General features: G+C 40.2%; 2 protein-coding genes across 2 annotated transcripts in view; one reads left to right on the plus strand and one right to left on the minus strand.

The window, feature by feature from the left end:
* The window catches only part of LOC127044053 (uncharacterized), a 449,887-nt gene that overhangs the window by 414,451 nt on the left and 16,749 nt on the right, over nucleotides 1-18,687 (minus strand). The window lies entirely within an intron of this gene.
* Nucleotides 1-18,687, plus strand: part of KCNH8 (potassium voltage-gated channel subfamily H member 8) — a 355,845-nt gene that overhangs the window by 313,963 nt on the left and 23,195 nt on the right. Inside the window, exons 13-14 of the mRNA XM_050938322.1 lie at nucleotides 14,391-14,429; nucleotides 16,319-16,677. Coding sequence (XP_050794279.1) covers nucleotides 14,391-14,429; nucleotides 16,319-16,677 — 398 coding nt within the window. The remainder of the gene's footprint in view (nucleotides 1-14,390; nucleotides 14,430-16,318; nucleotides 16,678-18,687) is intronic.

Consider the following 18,687-nt stretch of genomic DNA (forward strand, 5'->3'; position numbering starts at 1 on the left):
AACCCCTAGAGAAATAAATAAATAAAATGTAATGTGTTCAACAAAGAAAACACATGGATTGTTTTCTAGATTTAAAGTTTCTGTAAGTAGACTTCTAAATTAATCTGTTAGAACAGTTCCCTTAGTGTACATCTATATCTCCATTTTGGGGAGAATAGACTCAGTAACCAACCTGCCAGAGTGCCACCAGAATCCTTATGAATTATCAATTGTTACCTGAAATGTGTGGGTTATGTGTTGGGTACCACAAGAAATTACAAAAAAGACTGCACCAACTAATGGCTCAGACATAGGATGAAGTGGAGGTCAGAGTGGGGAGAAAAGAGGGGGGAAATTAATGGAAAGGAAAATAAGTTTAATTTTTTTAAACTATGCTTTGGACTCTCCTTCCCTCTTTCTTCACTGCATACTGTCCCAAAAAGCCATACATTAACAACTGGCATGCAGCATGCCCTATAAATAGAGCAAAAACAACACCTGTACAGATGTGTTTTTCAGTGGAAAATTGTTAGCTGGCTAATCAACATGTCTGTCAGATTTTTTTGGTGGGAGGGAGGAAGAGAGAGACAAGACACCAGCCATGTAGAAATAGGCTTTCTTACTGCTCTCTGGTCACCTGCAACCTGTGAGGCATGTATTAAAGAAGCAACTTTGTAGTCTGATGTAAGGCTTTTTCTAGTTTGTTTATTTATGTTTTAGCTGAGGGTTCGAACATTTCCTGCCCAGAAAAGAGACTAAAATGCCACCTTGCATCTAGAGAGAATCTCTCATGCTTAGGATTGTAGCACATTGATGGGGCAGGGCATGTGGGGTAGCTATCTCTACTGCTCCCTATGTTGTTTGTTGATCAAAATCAAACTTAGATGTCTGTGACTAGTGTTTGGGAGTCAGAGAGGTCGTATGAGAGAAAGAGGCTTCTCTTCTTCTTCTTGCATGTTAAATTGTCCCAGGGTCAGTTTAGAAGAGTAATCAAGAGTACCAGACCCATCCTGGGCAAGTACAATATTTGGTGTTAAGGACCGTGAACCTTATGTGAGGAAAAGGTGGCAAACCCTGTTGTTGGCGTTATCAGAGTCCCATCTCTAGCTCATACAGTGTATATTTGATATTTTAGGGAGCGACAAGCTTTCAGCTAAACTGTTGTCTAAAGCAGTGAAATATATAGCCACAGGTTAGTTAATTTAATAATGGTAGCGAGCCTGTGTTTTAAAAATAGTTACACAGTGATATTTTAATTTATGATTGTACTGTGGTCTCATCAGATAAGTAGGGCTGGGCAAGACTGTGATGGGAGCCCTCCAAGCAAAGCCAGATGTAAGAAATGGATTGGATGCTCAGTTTGTGGCATTCTTCCTTCCAAATAACTAATATCCCACTTGAGATTAGGTGGAACTGTGCTGCTGCAGGTACTGCATGTAGGTTGTGATGTGAAACAACGATAATCTCTGCTTATAGAATCATAGAAATGCAGGGCTGGAAAGGACCTAAGAATGGTTATCTAGTCCATGCCCCCCATGTTGAGGAAGGATTAAATATACTTGGTCTGTCTCTGACAGGTGTTTGTCTAACGTATACTTAAAAACCTCCAATGATGGTAATTAAATATATATTTTTGCAAAATATAGGGGTGCTAAACTGAGGGTTGTTTTTTTGTTTTTTTTTAACCAAATTCCAAATTGAGTGCTGGGGAAAGGAGAAGGGGGAGCGAACTTTGCCAGTTTAAACTTCAGAATGAATTTAGATATTCAAACTCTAATCACTCAGGGTGAAATCTGGTTAATATAATATCTCTTCTGAAAGCTATCACTTATAGAACAGCTATAGGATGCTGGCATAGAATGGCTGAATTTTATTATTTGTGAGTCATGTAATCTCTGTATAGTACGTATAGTCTGAAAGGGACTGTGAGATACTTGCCATGAATTAGGGATTATTATTTTCAACTAACCATTTTCTGTTCTGCTTTCCCTTTCTGAATGTATTGTTTTTGTTATGTTTGCTTTGGCATTCATTTTTGATGGTCCAGGGCCACATGGTGAATTTGATTATTAACCAAACTGCTTCTTGCACAGATGGTACAATCCATTAAACATGCTCAAGACCTATTGCTGGATCATTCCCTGATATTTTTTTTTTGTGGCTTTGGAAGCTGTCTGAAGAAGCTTGAAGTATGAACTAACTAATCTGGGGCAATACCAGCACTAATAGTATTGTAATGGCTCCTGTTCTGAATCACATTTCTCTTGCCTTTGCTTTCCATCTTTTCTAAGCTGTTCACATCAGTGTCTTTGTTATGATCACATACAGTGATAGGCAAGATAAGCTTAGCATCTGTTCCAAAGCCTTCCCTCTACATCTCATTTGTTTCAGGCAAAACTAACAGGCACCCCAGCCAGTCGATAGTAAAGAAAAATAAGGTGAGTAGCATTCTGTTGAGTCCGCAGAAGTCCTATGGTAGATATGAATAAGGTGTATGTAGGTTCAGGCATAATCTGGGGGCAATGGTATCATGGAAGCCTACAGGGATCAAACAGCTAATGGTATGGGACCCAGACCAGGCCATTAAATTTCACTCAGTTAGCCTTGTATTTGGCCCACTTAGAGTGTGGGACCCAGAGGATAACAGAATTCAGGGCTGGGAGAAGTGCCATGTAAATTTTAAAAAGAAGTGAGGGGTTTCTAAAGCCTAAATAATTTTGGACCACAGACACTTTTGTGTCTAATCAAAAGGACTAAAAAGTTTTTGGCAAATTTAGTATTTTCTAGTATTTCTAGTAAATTTGAGTGATTTTTTATTTATTTATTTATTGCAAAGGTGCAAACACATGGCCATTTTAAGACTAAGGGCTGTACTCTGCCAATATGCTGAGCTTCCATTAATACAAATCATAGCATCCATTTTTGTCTCATATTTCTCCAACTTTCACTAGCCTGTTGCAAATCCTCTTCAATGAAGTGCAGCTGCAGGACTCAACATTCTTTTGTTGGTCTTGCTCCAACTTTCTTCATGTGGTTACCTTTGGAGTTCAGTATAAAATGTAGCCCTGTGTGCATAGTGTTTCACATCGTGGTTGTCTTCGTGCAGTTGAGTAGTACAAAAATGAAAACAAACTCAGTATTTAAATACTTCGAGAATTCTTTACTGATTCAGATTCCAAGCTACATAGGAGTCTATGACAGAACCAATCGCTTAAGAATTAAAAAATGGTATAGGTCGATTCATAGTTTAAAGCCAGAAGGGAGCATTAGATTATCTAGTCTGACCTTCTGTATATCCCAGGCCATTAAATTTCACTCAGTTAGCCTTGTATTTGGCCCACTTAGAGTGAAATTATGTACTGTATTGCTATGAGGCATAACACAGAACTACTACTCCCAGAGAAAAGGGGCTATGGTGGCTGTCACAGTTAGCAAGCTAATGGTATCTCTGACCCCTTCTGGTCTTTGTTGGGATTCCCTCCAAGATCTCTTTCCACTTGGCTTCCCAAGAACTCAGTCCGACTCCAGCCTTCATCACTCATGTATCTTTATTTGGCATACAGCAGTGCTATGCTGAGTTGATCAGACTCAAAAAGCAGCGGGGATGGATGCAGGGTACATCACAACTTCAAAGTTGCACAGAAACCTTCTCCTTCTATATACATTACACATCTCATTGCCTTTACTATACATTGCATCATATGTTTTTGGATTGGTTTGGTTACTTTGCAGGAACTGATCTCTGTGCAACATACGCTGCCCACGCACTGTCCATGGTTTGATTTCCTCTTTACCTCATCTCTACATTCCTAACTTATTTTGTCCCTAGCAAATAGTTCCCTGTGTGTTTTCCCTCTTATCTTAGTTTGCTCAGACATTCCGTCGTCTTAGCCCACTCACCTATTTACTTATCTTATTTAGCACAAACATTCTGTTTTCAAACTGATGATTCATTTATGTTCCTAATTCTATTCCTATTCTATTGTATGAGGCCTCTCTCCATGTGTTAATTACTCCTGTCAGGCCAGGCCAGTGCTACAGTCTTATCAAGTGTTCTTCCCTCTCAGGTCTTAGGCAGTCACCAGTCTTGTGTGGAATCACATGATTCTCCCACTGAGGAATACACTAAGAAACTGCACCATCTACTTAGGACACTCCCTACACTAACACCGGAACAAATCAACATACCCTTAGAACCCCGACCAGGGTTATTCTATCTACTACCCAAGATCCACAAACCCGGAAATCCTGGATGCCCCATCATCTCGGGCATTGGCACTCTCACTGAAGGACCGTCTGGATATGTGGACTCTCTACTAAGACCCTATGCCACCAGCATTCCCAGCTATCTCTGTGACACCACTGATTTCCTGAGGAAACTACAATGCATTGGTGACCTTCCAGAAAACACCATCCTAGCCACCATGGATGTAGAGGCTCTCTACACAAACATCCTACACACAGATGGAATACAAGCTGTCAGGAACAGTATCCCTGATGATGCCACAGCACAACTGGCTGCTGAACTCTGTGCCTTTATTCTCACACACAACTATTTCAAATTTGATGACAATATATATCTCCAGATCAGTGGCACCGCTATGGGCACCCACATGGCCCCACAATATGCCAATATTTTTATGGCCGACCTGGAACAACGCTTCCTCAGCTCTCGTCCACTCACGCCCCTTCTCTACCTATGCTACATTGATGACAACTTCATCATCTAGACCCATGGGAACGAGACTCTGGAAAAATTCCATCATGATTTCAACAGCTTCCACCCCACCATCAACCTCAGCCTGGACCAATCTACACGGGAGGTCCACTTCCTAGACACACGGTGCAAATAAGTAATGGTCACATTAATACCACCCTATACCGGAAACGTATCGACCGCTATGCCTACCTTCATGCCTCCAGCTTCCATCCCGGGCACATCACACGATCCGTTGTCTACAGCCAAGCGCTGAGGTACAACCACATCTGCTCTAACCCCTCAGACAGAGACCAACACCTACAAATCTCCACCAAGCATTCTCAAAACTACAATACCCGCACGAGGAAATAAGGAAACAGATCAACAGAGCCAGATGTGTTACCCAGAAGCCTCCTACTGCAGGACAAACCCAAGAAAGAAACCAACAGTACTCCACTGGCCATCACATACAGTCCCCAGCTAAAACCCCTCCAATGCATCATAAGGGATCTACAACCCATCCTGGACAACGATCCCACACTTTCAGAGGCCTTGGGTGGCAGGCCAGTCCTCGCTCACAGACAACATGCCAACCTGAAACATATTCTCACCAGGACCTGCATACCGCACCATAGGAACTCTAGCTCAGGAACCAATCCATGCAACAAACCTCGATGCCAACTCTGCCCACATATCTACACTAGCGACACCATCACAGGACCTAACCAGATCAGCCACACCATCACCGGTTCATTCACCTGCACGTCCACCAATGTAATATACACCATCATATGCCAGCAATGCCCCTCTGCTATGTACATCGGCCAAACTGGACAGTCTCTACGGAAAAGGATAAATGGACACAAATCAGATATTAGGAATGGCAATATACAAAAACCTGTAGGAGAACACTTCAACCTCCCTGGCCACACTATAGCAGACCTTAAGGTGGCCATCCCTGCAGCAAAAAAACTTCAGGACCAGACTTCAAAGAGAAACTGCTGAGCTTCACTTCATCTGCAAATTTGACACCGTCAGCTCAGGATTAAACAAAGACTGTGAATGGCTTGCCAATTACAAAACCAGTTTCTCCTCTCTTGGTTTTCACACCTCAACTGCTAGAACAGGGCCTCATCCTCCCTGATTGAACTGACCTCGTTATCTCTAGCTTGCTTGCTTGCATATATATACCTGCCCCTGGAAATTTCCACTATATGCATCTGACGAAGTGGGTATTCACCCACGAAAGCTCATGCTCCAAAACATTTGTTAGTCTATAAGGAGCCACAGGATTCTTTGCTGCGTTTACATGATTCTCCCACTCTCAGACCAGACCTTGGGCTGCCATCCCCAGTTGATAACTGTGGTTCCTCAGCAGGCCTGATGGGTGTCCAATACCTGCAGTTCTGTGCCCTCCAGAGCAGTGACCAAACAGCCTTTTCAAAGAAAAGTATTATTTATTTAGAACAAAAGCATTTCAGAAAAAAACATCTTAAAACAAGAAAATGGACTGTATATATACTGCCTCTTCTTAAGGCTACCCAAACTCTGGAAGTCAGGCAGGGCCCAAACTTCCTCAGACGTTTTTGCAGGACGTGTCTCTGTCAGATCTCACTAACAACTCTCCCCCAACCTGTCTCTCCAGAGAGCCCTTTTATCTGTTTGGTGTCCCCTTGATCCCTAGGTTCCCAGCAATGGCAAAACAGCTGTGTAAGTTCAGGCTCGGGCTTAGAAGTAGGCCACTATCCTACAATTGCCCCCCAAATGTTTGTTGGGGCATTGTATATCAATATCCATTGTGATGCTCTCCTGCAAAATCTCCTTATTAAGCTAGATCTTATTCATACATTCATATAGGAAAGTCTAATAAACCCATGTAGTTAGACAGTAACTTTGCCTCACTGACCAGGTTGTCTGCAGTATTCATAAATTACATAGCAGCATTCCTAGATTATTACATAGAAACTCCACCTCCACCACAGCAGCTTTAAGTCATCTCTGCACCCTCCTGATCCTGAGCTGCTTTGGGGCTTGGAGACACCTCCAGCTTAATTTAGACAGCCCTGAGAGTCTGTCTGAACTATGGCAGCCTAATGGGGTTCCCTATGGGCTGCACCACTTCCTGGCGTCACTGCAGCCCTGTGTATAGCAGCCCTGCCTCGAACAACCATATTGCAGCTGACTTCCATAGTTCCTACTCCAGAGGAATTCTGCCCCAGGTAGACATCAGGCTTTTAGAGCCACTTTCCCGTGGCATAAAGAAGCTGGAGCAGGCCTGGTGATCTCTCCCCTCTTTCCCAAGGTTGCTCATATAGGCACTGAACATTTCTAATCAGATTTCCTCCTTTCCAGGGCCCCAGTCTGGCAAATACTTATGCACTTACCTCACTGTACTCACCACAGGAAAATTAAGGATGTTCATAAGTGTTTGCAGGACCAGGGCTTTGGAGTGTTATTGTTCTTAAGGCTTTCAGTGTTAGCTGTAATGTTTACAAACATACAGTAGATCCTCATCAAAATGTCCCCTCCACAATTACTGTGACCAAATAGGAAAGATATCTAAAGTGTTCTTTCTGATATATCTTTTGTCTGTAATAATCTGGAAGCTGCCTCAAAAGTATTATCTGCTAGAACAGCATGCTATAGGTGCAAAGGTCTATTGCCATCTCCTTTAACAATTGCTTCTCCGATCTCATTTTGGCCTCATTGACTACCTCCTTTCTTTTGATGTTGTTCTTTTCACTGGTGTAGGATTTACTACATAAATAAAAGGTGTCTTTCTTAACTCGTGAATTCAAAGTTGCACAAAATCCTCAGGACTAGTGGGGTTTCTTTGTTTTGTTTTTAATGAAAAAGAAGAGTGCACACAGAAACAGAATAAAAAAATTATACTAGCCCCCTTTTTTTTTTTTTTGCCATTATTATGGTTCCTTTATTTCTACCTTTTAAGCAGAAGTACTATAAGTTCTGCATTAAGGAGTACAACCATCACAGTCTCGATGAAAGGTGAGTGAATACTTCACTACTACTAATTTATTCATTAAGTTTAGCCTCTCTTTTCTGAGTGTTCACTTTATAGAATATTCATGGAAAGTGAATTTCAAACTTGTAAACGTGAGTGTTGGCACCAGAAATCTAAATCTAAACATTATATGCATCCAGTCAGAGAAAAGAAACTCTGTGACCTACATGGCCAATAAAAACTAACCAACGTAACTCACATTTTAAATACTCACCCAAAATCAATAGAATCATGATTATTTGAATGAATGAATTAATGGGAAAAAGTTATATGTTGCTTGTGGACAATTCACAATCAGAAACTAAACTCCAGAATAAGGTTCTCAATGCAGATCATTCACTCAGTGCTTGCTGCTTACACAGCTGTCATAAACAGATAGCTAAGGGTTAATGTCTTTTTTACCTGAAGCACCTGACCAGAGGACCAATCAGGAAACCGGATTTTTTCAACTTTGGGTGGAGGGAATTGAGTGTCTGAGTCTTTTGTCTTTGTTTTTCGTCTGCATGCTTTCTCTGAGCTTTGGAGAAGTAGTTTTACTTTTTAGTTTTTTTCCATTTCTTTTTGGTGTTTTTCCATGTCTCGGCGGTGGGCCGCCTCCTCTTCTTCTTGCTTCCTTCTCTTCATTCTCTTTTTGTTGTTTTTCCATTTCTTTTTGTTGTTTTTCCAGTTGTCGCCTGTGTTCAGCTTCTTTGATTTGTTCTTCGGCGTCAATTTTTGCCTTAGAAGTCATGGTTCCTGTTTTCTTGTGTTGGGGTGCCCTCCGGTGTTTATCTTCTGAACTGCAGGCTCTGTTCCCTCCTGGAGTCTGCCTAGCAACAGTGCTTTTTTCCTTTTCTCTCTCTAGCTAATGTTCAATGAAGGGAAACCAGAAAAACCACTTTATTTGCATGCCTATAAGTGCTGGTACTTGCCTCCTAATGGGAGGGCTATTGCATGACAAAAGACCCTTAACATGCAAGCCACAAACTGCGAGAGAGAGCAGAAAAAAAAATTCTCTCTGGTTCCCTTTTAAAAACCAACTGCTTCTCTCTGCTAAAAGCCCTTAGCAGAGAAAAGAAAAATATAATATTCTACTGGCTTCTGGATTCTGTCTATATCCCACCACTGCCACCATGACATAACCTTAGTCCCAGATTTGGACCTTAGCGTCCAAAATATGGGGGTTAGCATGAAAACCTCCAAGCTTAGCCACCAGCCTGGACCTGGTACCTGCTGCCACCACCCAAAAAATTAGAGTGTTTTGGGGCACTCCGGTCCCCCTGAAAAACCTTTCCTGGGGACCCCAAGACCCAAATCCCTTGAGTCTCACAACAAAGGGAAATAATCCTTTTTCCCTTCCCCCCTCCAGGGTGCTCCTGGAGAGATACACAGACACAAGCTCTGTGAATCCAAACAGAGTGAATCTCCCTCTCTGTTCCAATCCTGGAAACAAAAAGTACTTTCCTATTCCCCCAGAGGGAATGCAAAATTAGGCTAGCAATCCAACACACAGATCTCCCCTTGACTTCTTCCTCCCACCAATTCCCTGGTGAGTACAGACTCAATTTCCTGAAGTAAAGAAAAAACTCCAACAGGTCTTAAAAAAAAGCTTTATATAAAAAGAAAAAAAATACATACAAATGTTCTCTCTGTATTAGATGATACAACACAGGGTCAATTGCTTAAAAGAATATTGAATAAACAGCCTTATTCAAAAGAATACAAATCAAAGCACTCCAGCACTTATATTCATGCAAATACCAAAGAAAAGAAAACCATATAACTTACTATCTAATCTCTTTGTCCTTACACTTAAAAACAGAAAACTAGAAAGTAGAACTACTTCTCCAAAGCTCAGAGAAAGCATGCAGACGGAAAACAAAGACAAAAGACTCAGACACTCAATTCCCTCCACCCAAAGTTAAAAAAATCCGGTTTCCTGATTGGTCCTCTGGTCAGGTGCTTCAGGTGAAAGAGACATTAACCCTTAGCTATCTGTTTATAACAACAGCATCCTGTACAAACCCAGAGTGCTGAAGACATTGGTTTCTAGGGAATTTATTTATTCTCCATTCAGCCAGAGGCAGTGTAAAAAGGTAAGAGGGAGGAGACTGCAGGAGTGAGAGAGAGAAGGAGAGAGCTGATCAACCAAAAAACTAAAATGCAGAAGATATTGGGACAGGAGACATTTCCAAATGCCCAGGAAAATATGCTTTTAAATTAAATAGAGTGTAATTACAGTAACAATGATAGCTATCCTAAGACCTCCTGTAGCATGTATTTCTGTCAATGGGCTGTGATTTAAGGGATTTATTATGTTTCATTGAGGAACTTCCTGATTAAGGAAAACTGAGGGGATGAACATGTGTGAGGCATTAAGCTTTTCAGTGATATGTAATCCCTTGTTATGTGCTCATATATTTTCCATTACCAGTCAGTAAAATCCCTATGAACTGAGCATATGGCATTTGATCTATATTTTTACATATTGCCAACATCCTTAAACAGTTTTGTGTACTACTTAATACTAAGCATATTAATATTCCAGTTTGTTCTTCCAAATCCTTTTCTAACACAGTGTTTTAGCCTTTTGTTCCCTAAAATGCAAAATATTATTAACATATTCTAGGAACCCAGACTTACAAAGAACTCAGTAAATCTGTACGCATGCTTTGTTCCTAAAGCTCTGAGTCAAGCCCTGCTATGAAGAATATTGAAACTTCTAAGCCAGAACAAGACAACATGATCCATCAAACCCTACCCTTTCAAGCCCAGCAAATGCAAATCTACATACTCTACTGTAAATCTCATTATCCCTAAAATTTGCATACTGGCTGCAGTTCTAAATTCATTTTTTCCAAAATATGATTTACTAACCCCCTTGAACAGATTGTATATATATTATTTACATTTTTACCGGCTCACCCAGAAAATCCCCATAGATCATCTACCAGATATCTATACCACTGGGGGTTACCACTCTGTAACGTCTGTCCAGAAAAAAATCACCTCCAGATGATTAAAAGATCTGGATTGACTTCCTGCATTGAATAACCAGCTTTTTCTGATGTGGAAGTACCATTCTTGGCCTTACAATTAAGGATAGGAGTTCATCATGGAGGTCACAGATTCTGAGATTTTTGGTGACTTCAGTCTCAGCGGTTGGGGTGAGGGGTGGCTTGAGCTGTCAGCCCTGGGCGGTGGGGTAAGCACTGGGTTGTGGGGTTTGGGGTCCCAGCCCTGGACAGTGAGTCAGTCACCCCGTCCCCCTGGGCAGCGGGGCTTGGGCTGTCAATCCTCCCCACCACCACCACCAACCCCCAGGCAGCAGGACTTGGGCTTCTGTGAATTATTGCTTATTGACCATGATTAGTCTGTGACTTTTACTAAAAATAACTGTGACAAAATCTTAATCTTAATTACAGTGAACATTGATAGAAGAGAATACAACTGTTGCACCGTCTGTACCAAATTCCAAAATGTATTCATTAAGATTTTAAACAATCCTAGGGAAACATCAAATTGAGACTATGGGCTTGATTCTGATCTTGGTATTAGTCTATTACCACTGTATCTTGTGAAATCAGTTACTGTGTTGTGTACAAAGTTTTACAAGATACAAAAGAATACATGTGCTGTATTTTAAATCTGAATCAGATCCTCTGAGCATCTTTAGCATGACTCATATTAACATTAGTGACATTTTCCTAATATGTCTATTTGGGAAATACCTCTCCAACTTTGTTTTCAAAATGTGTTCATAACCTTAACCTTACTTCTCTTTTAAACACAGCATACAGTATGTACAATTGTGTGTCCTTTTTCTTTTCATGGAAGCCACACAACACTTTAAGGAAATTTGTGTATTGTCCTAAAGCAAAAAAATGCTTTAGTAGATTGGAAATTAGGACAGTTCCTCAGGTCCTGTGATAATTCCACTGATACTAAATGTATGCAGTCAGATGCAGGAGGGTGAAAACCTGGTTATGTGGATACTGCAGTTTTTAAATTTCCTGGTCTTAGTTCATGCTCTTGTACATTTGTATTCTTTTTCTCTCTGAGAATTCTATTTTTGGAGAGAAGAGTCTTAGAATGCCTCTTTTCAGAGAACTCTGCCCACTTTCAGGTCAATCTATTAAGCGTGTGTGTCTCAAAAATGTTTACCGTTGAGCATCATTCCTCTCAAAGCAAATGAGCTTAGGCCCCACCTTTATGTGAAATGGACACAATATTTATCTTTGTCAGCTATTAATGAAGTATTAGAATACCAGAGATATGCAGTTATAATGTTCTTTACTTTGGCATGCTTCAATGAAATGGATTAGCTTGTTCCTGGGCACATAACTTATCCAAGTTTGTTGATTCAAAACTGAAACTGCCCAACTATGGGGCCAGGGACAAAAGAGAGAACAGGCTGTATGGACAGAATAAGGGGAACCAATGGGAGGAGAGGATGGGGGATATTCTCAAGAGGGAACCTGTCACCACCAATCTGCTCCCTCTTGAACGTCTGTCTCTCCCTTGAGCTGTCTTTCACCAGCCTGTACCTCCATACATTTTCTGACCCCCCCATTATTTCCCTTTCCCTACTAGCAATGCTCTGAGACAGCTGGTTGCTCTCTCCTCCTCCTCCCTCAGGCAAATCCACAGTAGCTGGGTTACCAGCAGGCTACAGTGAGAGTGGTGGAGAAGAAAGGTTCAATGCACTCATTGCTGGCACAGCATTAATCCCTGGCAGTCAGGTGGAGTCCCTGCAGGAGAAATGCTGTTCAGACCCTGCAGCCCAGCTGAATGCATGCAATCCCAGCAGGGCTATGGGAAAGCATACAAAAAATCTAAAGCTATTCCATGCTGTAGTGTGTATTTCCTTATTTTCAAGGCTGCATATATAACTCTCCTTTATACTCGGGGAAGAAAGTTCACAAGAGGAGAAGATCTTTGCTCACATTTAACAAAGTACACCCACACACAAGTCCTTTCTTGGTAAAACCCAAGCAAGATTCTGGCAGGCAAATTAATATTTTCATATTTCTGTTTGTTAAACTGCTAATTCATGGGACTGGTTTTGTAGATATCAATTAATATTATATCGACATATATTTAACAATTATACTGCAATAGTGTCTAGAGACCTCAAAGTGCTAGGCACTATATACCCCTACATTAAATTAATCTAATTAATACCAGGTGTGTCTGGGTGCAGGCGTATATGCAAGTCAGGCCTTTAGTATTACATTCAACTGATCTTTTTTTAAACTGTAGCATTTAGCACACTGAATGCTTCTATTGCTCCAAGTGATCTAGGGCCCAGGTGCTGAGTTCCTTCTGCTGACACTGATTACAATCAGAGCTGAAAGGGCTCGACATCTGACCATATCAGGGCTCCAATTAGGGCTGCCCGACATTTTCTCTCGCTGACACAGGAGGAGCTGGGCCATATTTTCGCTTTATTTACGCAATGTAATGATTCTGGTTGTTCTACGTGTCAGTGTATTGAGAATTATTGCTAAGTTTATTTAAGCAACGTGTCTGATAAATCCACACACTGATGGCTAGGCAGATGTGGAATAGGTTTACTGCTTAGACAAAATTAAACATTGGGGAAGCACACATTTGTGTGGCAATAACGATAACTTCATTTTTACGAGTAATTACAGAACTATTTGCCTAACAGCCTTACAAACTGCAGGGGCTCTGATCTTCCGACAAAACAACCAAGATTTTCAAAAATGAGTTACTAAAATTCATCTGCTGAAATAAAATATTCAAAAGTTATTTATGCTCTGAATATCCCTTGACTTTCAATGTGACTTAGGCTCTTAAGTGCCTAAATTACTTTTGAATTGGCCCAAATCCTCTGTTGTTCAGGTGCTTAAATCCCATTGAAGTCAAATAATGTTGAGGATCTGGGTTTGAGGGCTAGATTTACAAAGATTAAAAGTAAATGAGACTTAGGTGCCTACCTCGCTTAGGCACTTCTGTAAATCCTACTAGCCTCCTATTTGCATTTTTAGACCCATAAATACCTTTGTAAATCTGGCCCTTAAGCTTTGAAAATGTTACCTAGAGTTTGCATGTAGACAACTACGTAAATAGTATAATTTTCAGAAGTGCTGAGCATCCCATAGATCCATCTGATTTTAAAGGAAGATGCTGGGTAGTCAGCACTTTTGAAAATCAGGACACTTATTTTAGAGCCTAAAGAGGAGATTTTCAAAGGCACAGATGGTAGTTTGACTTTCTGTAGGTGTTTGGAGCCTAACTTTAGGGATCTATTTTTGAAAGTTGTTGGCATACCTGTCACTGTTCTAGATTCCTACATTATTTAAGGACTGGTCCTACAACAAACTCTGTGCCTACATGGAGCCCTGTCAAAATCATCGGGCCTTCCTGTGCAGAGATCCCTCCATGTATATCCAGTGCAGGTCATGTCCCTAGTCTTGTTTTACTTTGGAGGAAAATGTTAATTTTATAAGAACTCCCTATTTCTTTAAAATGAAAGGTACATTTTTCTGGTCAACAACTTGGTCCTGACAGAGTCTGTTTCAAAGATGTTTCATTATCATCAGTGGCATTTTGAATTTAATTTGTGGAATATGCATTTGTTTTATTATGAGATTTCCTTGCTGTTCCATCATATGAAATTGCCTTTGGAAGCCAAAACTGTGCAAATTCACTTATTTTCTGCTACTACATTTTTTCCCTCCTCAGGTAATATCAAGATTATCAAACAAGTCTACACTATCTCAGGTATGATTGTCTGATTTTAAATATGATGAGCTTAACTTTGAAACATAAGTACCTAGGACCTGATCCAAAGCCTTTTTAAGTCAATGGAAACACTCCCACTGAAGTCAGAGGGTTTTGAATCAGGCCCTTAAATAGGATTCTGCATTTGAATGCTAAAACTGCTGTTAGGTGTACCCCATAAATGCCCATTTTCCATGCGTAAATGCTTAGGCATTTTAGCATCCAGATACTGGATTTGGATATTCCATTAATGCATATTTGAAAGGTGAGCCTGGAATGTTTACTCAAACCAAATGATAGACGTGTAAAGTTCAATGTACATAAAGTCCTTTCTCATATAAGAGTTTTGTACAGTGTGCTCAGTCAGACTTCTATATAGCAGAATAGTTCTCAGAGAGGCCATTATTATCTTCTTGACAGACAGGCCTTTGCTATTATATTTTATATTCTTGACTTTTTGGACATAGATTGAAAAGGTCTGGCTCATTGTATCTGCATTAACAATAATAATTGTATAATATTTACTTAGTAAACTTAAAGTGCAAATAGAATAGCAAAATTAAGCTCATGCTGCAAAATATGAGGACAAGGAGTGATGGTCAAATCTCAAAAGATTGTTCACCCAAAATTTGTATCTTTACCCAAACTATCCAAACTGATATGATTGTGGACAATTGGGCTGGAAATCAATTCAGAACAGACTCCTATGTGAGATTTTTGCTACTTCCTGTTCTCAATCACGCTGAAAATGCTCCAGTACTATTTTCAGAAAAGATTTCTTTTGGGCTCAATTGAATTTGGCTGTCCCATTTATTTGAGATTTGTGGAGTTTGTAAGAATGATGTAGAACCTGATTCTGCTACTCATAGTGATAATACCTTGCCCCACAAGTTGTAGCATGGGAATAAATGGGACTACTTGCAAAGCAAGGCCCTGACCCAGAAATCAGCTCCATGTGGGCAGACCTCTGCAACTCACTGCACATGTATTTTATTTCCAAGAAGAAATAATAATAATAATTAATAATAAAATTAATTAATAATGCATAACTTTTATATAGCCATTTTCATAAGTAGATATCAAAGTGATTTACAAAGGCATACATTATTCCTATTTTACAATTGGGGAACTGAGGCACAGAGACATGATTTGCCCAAGGTCACCCAGCAGTAGAGTGGCAGGTCTTTGGAGTCCATTAGACCCTTCTGTCTCCTATAACTAGCACCTACAGTCCATCCTACACTCTGTATTCTTTAATAAATTCATCTCTATCTTCGGATGAGTTAGCTCTTCAGAAGGTAATCCTGTTACACTGTTGTGCATTAATAGGGCTCTGCGGGAGCTCAGGGGTCTGGCTGTAAGGTACTATGATCAGAGTGTAAGGTCCCACTCAGTGTGACTAAGAGGAGGAACCAGGATGCATTCAGGTCCTAAGGGAACTGTATCACTCCTTATAACTGACTGTAGTGGCCATATACTGGACTGTGGGCATATACGTACCTTACCTAAAACCCATTCTTTATGCATCAACAGTCTGACAGCATTAACTTGGGAAGAACTAACTCCTCAAAAGACAGAGAAATCTATTGAAGTATATGTACTCTGGGTGGCTTGTAAGAACTAAAGTCAGGCAACATTTCTCAGTAACAAAATACATTTGCAGTGAGTTCACTGGCTCTGTTACTAGAGGGCTTTTGTATATATACGTGAGGGACTGAAGAGAGAGAGAAATAAATAACAGGTGGGTCCCAAAATAACATTTGTTCTAATGAAAAATAAAAGCTCTAATGGATTTGGTTTTATTCAAGTATGAACATCAGAGCAAATCAGCTGTCCCTGGAGTGCTGGGCTTTGAAATTTATATTAATGTGAATTATCCACTATTTTAGACAGAGCCCAAGGGAAATGGCAGCATAAACAAGAGACTCCCATCAATTGTGGAAGACGAGGAAGACGAGGACGAAAGAGAAGAGGAGGAGAATGCCATTCTTTCTCCAATCCACACGAGGAGCACAACCTCATCCCAAGAGAAGAAGGCTGGAAGCAATAAAAGCTATCTAGGGATAAACTTGAAACAGTTGGCCTCAGGAACGGTGCCCTTTCACTCCCCCATCCGCGTTTGCAGTTCAAACCCTGCAAGAACCAGACATGAAACTGAACTCCACTACTACTCCAGAAAGAGAGAGAAAAATCTAAAACTGCACCTTTCGACACTGAACACCATTGGTCCCCCTAATCTCAGTCCAAGGTAATAGCTATAAAGATTTATCTTCTTCCCCAGCACATAAGTCTGCTTCAAGTATCAGGTCATGATTTTTTTTCTTAACGCTGCAAAATTCTTGTTTTTCTTTAATGTTAGCATCTAACCTTCCTGGAATCATCTTATCCCAGCCATCTTGCAGGGACAGGGAGAGTCCATTATTAACAAGAACTCAATGTTATTTAGCCCCCAGCACGGGGAATTTTAGGACTTCAGGGCCGTATTACAAGATAAAGATAATGTTACAACAGTGGAAGTTACAGTGCTCAGCATATATAAAAATCAGATGAAATATTTAGATGATGAGCTACTGATTACAGGGCCTGATTTGAGGCACCTAGATTTTAAATTTGGCCTTAACTTCTCTATGCATCAATATACCCTCTGTGGAACAAGTATGAAAATGCATATCTTGCAGGGGCATTATGGGGCTTAATTTTCTAAAGCATTTTGAGTCCCTCAGAGGAAAGGTTATATTCAGAGTGATCAATGTCAGCACATAGGCACATATACACAAAGTAACTGGAGTAGGTTATAGTTTACAGTTTTTAAAAATGACAGATTGTATAATAGCAACCTGGCTTTACAGGTTGGATGGGAAGTAACCATGAAGTTTTTAAAATCAGCTTTTCTCTAAAATGTGTGGTGTAAACAAAATACATGATGGTGTGTGGTGGTATGAAAGTATGATTAGTACAAGTGTGAAATGACTTCATTAATGGCAACGCTGCTTATGTAGGTTATTCCAAAATCATAAGCTGCTATTAGCAAAAACGATAGTCTTGGGGACAGATCCTTGTCTGATGTAAGTCACCATAGGGAGCTGTACCAGTTGAGGATTTAGCCCTTCAGATGTTTTGGTTTAGGGTTTTTAATTCACGTTCTCCAACAATTTTGAAGTATTGTATATTTTTCAAAGTTTTCTCTGTTTGCTAGTGATAGACAAGCTAACATAATAATCTCTTTCTCCTCTCAGGGTTATGGTAGTGGTAAAGTAAACATGAAAACCACTGACTTGGCATCACAAATATACAATAGGTCTAGCTGGGTCAAAATGTATTTAGGAAATCGTGCAATAAACTCACTATAGCCAAAATTAACATGTTTGATTTGGCTCAAGTCAGTTATGACTGAAAGTCATTACCATTTGATGGCTTGTGGAAAATGAGTAGTAGTTCAGTAAATCCTTGGTTCATGGTGCCTACTAAGAATTGTCCATTACAGTCATACACATGCACATGGCCAGACACTGACCACCAATTCTGTGGGCACAAATTGCAGGTACATTGTTACACACACTATTATTTCCATACATACTTTTGCATATGCAAAATTAGAGTCCTGTTTATAGTTAGGCTGGAAATGTGGCCCATAACATACATGATTTAAGACCTATTATCCTGCCAGCCAAAATCCCTTTCTCTATAATTTCCCAACCCAAATTACATTTGCAATATCAGAACATGAATAAGTACATCCTTATTTCATGTAAACTGTAGTTCCCATTGTACAAGTGTCCCCTTATCACAAAAACCACCCTCCCAAATAGCAGTGTAAGAAGAGAGGCCAAGAATTGGCTGAGCATAAAACTGAACTATCTTCTAGAAGTCACCCCTCTGTGTCAGTGTTGAGGCAGTGTTAGGGAAGACTGCACCACTTCGCATGCTGTGCCTGTTCTGTGGACAGTTAAGATTTCCTTGTCCACTGTTGTCAGTTGAGCACCTTTTACAAGCACTTGGTTTGCTTTAAAACATTAGGGGGTAAAGGTTTATATTCATATTACAAAACATCAGTACATCAAAATAATAGTCAAACTTGTATATTAATGGCCTATGCTTCTAATTATTCCATTCTTCATCTTCATGGGCCTGATTCAGATATCACTGTGAATCAGAGGACTAGCTTCATGGGACTCAAATGGTGCAAAACTGGTGCAAGTGAAAGAAAAATCTACCCTTTTGTCTCCAATGCTTTTCTACAAAGTGAGTGTTTACATGT

The sequence above is a fragment of the Gopherus flavomarginatus genome, chromosome 2 (assembly GCF_025201925.1).
Source record: "Gopherus flavomarginatus isolate rGopFla2 chromosome 2, rGopFla2.mat.asm, whole genome shotgun sequence".
Taxonomy (NCBI): Eukaryota; Metazoa; Chordata; order Testudines; family Testudinidae; genus Gopherus; species Gopherus flavomarginatus.